Here is a 3857-nt window from a genome sequence, read left to right on the forward strand (position 1 = left end):
CAAGGTTTTACTTGCTATAATCAATTGATATTGCAACTTAAGAGTAATTTGGCATGGTTTAAATGATTACTCATGCTTGTTTTTGGTGTGGCTATAAAACAGTTGTTAGGTTGTGGGTTAAGGGATATTTTAATTAATCTATAACTTAATTTCTTGTTTAATTCTTGAATGATAATTTGAGAAATATATAATAAAATTAGAATAATAAAGTTAAATAAAATTAATTTAATTTGTGGATGAGGAAGATTAAGTTTAGGTGATTGGGTTGTAATTAATTATGCTGCTTGTGCTGGGTAATTTTTATAGTTAAATTTCCTCTATTTATTTATTTCTAATTTAATTTTTAATTTCATCACACAAAAAACCCCTCACTTTTTAGCTTTTTATAATCATAATTCAAATAGTTTCTCTATTGACTCTTAGGGAGACGACCTAGATTGTGCTTTACTATAAAATCTAATTTTTTTATTAATTTTGGTGCTATTTGACAGTAGTGTCAAAATTTTGGTGTTGTTGTCGAGGAGTTAAAGATTTTCATTTTTTGAGTTCGGTTGTTAGTTTTTTTTCTTTTTCATTATTTTTATTTTTTATTTTCTAGTATTTTTTTCATATTTATTATTTTTTATCTTTACTTGTTTTAGGTGTGTTTCATTGTTTTTCTGGTTTATTAGTGCATGACAAGATCTTTGCAAGATAAATTAATTGATTTGAACTCTGAGACTGAGAGAACCTGTCGTAATAACCGTATGAATCAAAAACACCATAAATTAAGGATAGCGTGATTTCTAAAATTTTGTTTGAATTGATTAATAGTGTTATTAGTAATTTTGAATTTGACTTTAACTCTACAGTTAAGTTGGAAATATGGCAGAAAATAATAATGGTAATAGGATAATTAAAGAATTGGTTATTCTTAATGTGCACTATCAAAATTTGTGCATTTAATATCCGAATTTAGATGCAAATGCTAGTTTTGAATTGAAATCTGGTTTAGTGCATTTGCTACCTAAATTTCATGGTCTTGCAGGAGAGGACCCAAACAGGAACTTTAAGGAATTTCATATTGTGTGCTCCACCATGAAGCCTCAAGGAGTTTCAGAACAGCAAATCAAATTGAGGGCTTTTCCTTTTTCATTGGATGAAGTGGCAAAAGATTGGTTATATTACTTGCAACCAGGTGCCATTACCTCTTGGGATCAAATGACACAGTTATTCTTGAAAAAATTCTTCCCTGTCTCTCACAAAATAGAAATTAAAAAGATATTTGTAAGATTCGTCAAATGACTGGGGAGACATTTCATGAATATTAGGAGAGATTTAAGAAATTATGCACAAGCTGCCCTCACCATTAAATACTTGATCAGCAGCTGGTTTAACATTTTTATGAAGGTCTCTTACTAACATATGGGTGATTTGTTGATGCTGCAACTAGTGGTGCTTTAGTAGAACTTACTCCAACTGATGCCATGAATCTCATCTCTAAGATGGCACAGAATTTTCAACAACTTGGGACGTGAGCTAACCAAGCAGTCAAAAGGGTGAATGAAATTCAAACACCACAATATGATCCTAAATTTGAGAACAAGATAGAAGAGCTCTCTAACATGGTTAGGCACATTGCCTTAACACAACAAAAATTAATAAATTTACCAGTAGTGCCAACTTTTCCACAGGCGTATCCTTCACAGACGTGTGCACAACCTCAGCTTTATAATCTTCAGCAAGCTACTACATCTTCTGCTTTAGTTGGGCCTCTATATGGCATCTGTTGTTTGGCCATACACACTACTGATCAATGCCTAGTGTTGATTGACAGAGTTGAGAATTGTGCTGGAATTTTTCCACCTAGACTTATGCAACAAGGCCAAAAATATGATCCTTTCTCTAACACTTATAATCCAGGGAGGAGAGATAACCCTAATTTCAGATATGGAGGAAGTCAACAACAACAATATAATGCTACAGGTTAAAATTCGCAGCCTATGCAACTAATGAGGCAATCTACTCTTATTCAAGAGTCTATAAATGATGGACCAAGTCTAGAACAATTAATGAAGCAAATGGTAACTAATAACATCCAATTTTAACAATGTATTGAGACAGTCATTCAACAATTAGAGAATCAAATTAGGCAATTATCTACTTCCATTAATGAATTGAAGAATCAAGGTTCTAGAAAGTTTCCTTCTCAAACAGTTGTGAATCCAAATTGCAGTAATGTTAGTGCCATCACTCTTAGAAGTGGAAAGGAACTTCCAGAGCCTACTACAATATCTACCAAGGATAAGTTAGCTGTAGTAAAAACACAAGTTGCATTTGAGGAGTCTAATGAAGAAAAGGAACAAACGAAGATCTTTCCATTTCTAAATAGGAAGGCTCTAAGAAAGAAGTTAAAGGAAGCTGAATTGGAGAAAGAAGTACTTGATGTTTTCAAAAAGGTTGAAGTCAATATTCCCCTTTTGGAGGCAGTAAATCCTAAATGTGCAAAGTTCTTGAAAGACCTATGCACAAACAAGAGAAGATTAGAAGCTAATGAGAATGTCAATCTAAGAAGAAGTGTATCAGCTTTATTCCATGGAGAAATACAGTGCCAACCCCATATGCCTTTAAAATGTAAAGATCTAGGGAGTTTCACTATACCTTGTACTATAGGAAATTTAGAATTTTCTAATGTTTTGATTGATCTTGGTGCAGTAATAAATGTTATGCCTAAGTCTCTATTTTCTTCTTTACAGGGTTGTGAGATGAAGCCAGCTAGGATGATTGTGCAACTAGTAGACATGAGACTTGCCTAACCTAATGGTATGCTCGAAGATATTCTAGTAAAGGTAAAGGATTTAGTCTTCCCTGCTGATTTTTATATTTTGAATATGGGTAAAGATGATAGTCATGGGCCGCTGCCACTAATTTTGGGTAGGCCATTTCTTAAAACAGCTAATACTATCATCAATATTAAAGATAGTACTCTCTCTATGGAATTTGTAGGACGTGCTGTTCAATTCAATCTCTTAAAGGATATGAAATATTCTATAGAGGATCATTCTATTATTAATGTGAGCATGCTTAATATGTTAGTTGATGATACATGTGATGAGCCTTGGGATAATTTGACTGCTGAGTTGCCTAATGTGGTGAATTATGAAAACATTATGCATTGTACATTTGATTGCTTTCATAACTGTGTTACTTGTGTTGAAATAGATAAATTCATAAAATTTGATGATTCTTTGGATCCTCTTGTTTGCATTAACTCTATTAAGCCTGATGATCCACTTGACTGTATTGATTCTATTGAGGCTATTAGCCTATCTATTTGTGTTGAACCTCCTGATTATGATGATATTTGTGAGACCATACAGTCGATTGGTTTCTTAAATAGCATTGATTTTGTGATCCCTATAACCTTTTGTGATGGTATTGATAATACCAAGATCATGGGATTATTAATTATGTTATGCATTCTGACTCTAATAGTCCTTGTGTGGAGGATTTTGTTGTTTTTGTTGAGTTTCATGAGCAAATACTTGTGATTAAGAAAATTCTTTCTACTACAATGAGGCCATCTTCAATGGAGATATTATCATGCAACCTTTAACTAGATAAAGGAAAGCCATTGCCTGAAGGAGCTTTTGATAAGCTTAGAGAGAAAAATGTTTTGAACAAGCATCTATTCTCCATTAGAGATGAGAATTTTAACTTTAAGAGTTTACAGAGATTTAAATTATTTGGTTGTTTCTTTTCCTTTCACTTTTACCTTTCATTTTATATTTTATTTTTGGATTGATTGAATTATTCTAAATTCAGTTGCATTGAGGAAAATGCAAGATTTAAGTGTGGGAGAAGGAATTTGTCTTTAT

At 32.4% G+C, this 3857-nt stretch overlaps 1 protein-coding gene across 1 annotated transcript; it reads left to right on the forward strand.

Annotated features, from left to right (window-relative positions):
* The first annotated feature begins 864 nt into the window (after positions 1-864).
* Positions 865-2795, forward strand: LOC129316946 (uncharacterized). Its single transcript, XM_054961308.1, has 3 exons — positions 865-883; positions 1028-1177; positions 2104-2795. The coding sequence occupies exons 1-3, from the start codon at positions 865-867 to the stop codon at positions 2793-2795; spliced, it is 861 nt and encodes a 286-aa protein (XP_054817283.1).
* Positions 2796-3857: the final 1062 nt, after the last annotated feature.

The sequence above is a fragment of the Prosopis cineraria genome, unplaced genomic scaffold (assembly GCF_029017545.1).
Source record: "Prosopis cineraria cultivar Desert tree isolate PC_DT_omini unplaced genomic scaffold, ASM2901754v1 PC1, whole genome shotgun sequence".
Taxonomy (NCBI): Eukaryota; Viridiplantae; Streptophyta; class Magnoliopsida; order Fabales; family Fabaceae; genus Prosopis; species Prosopis cineraria.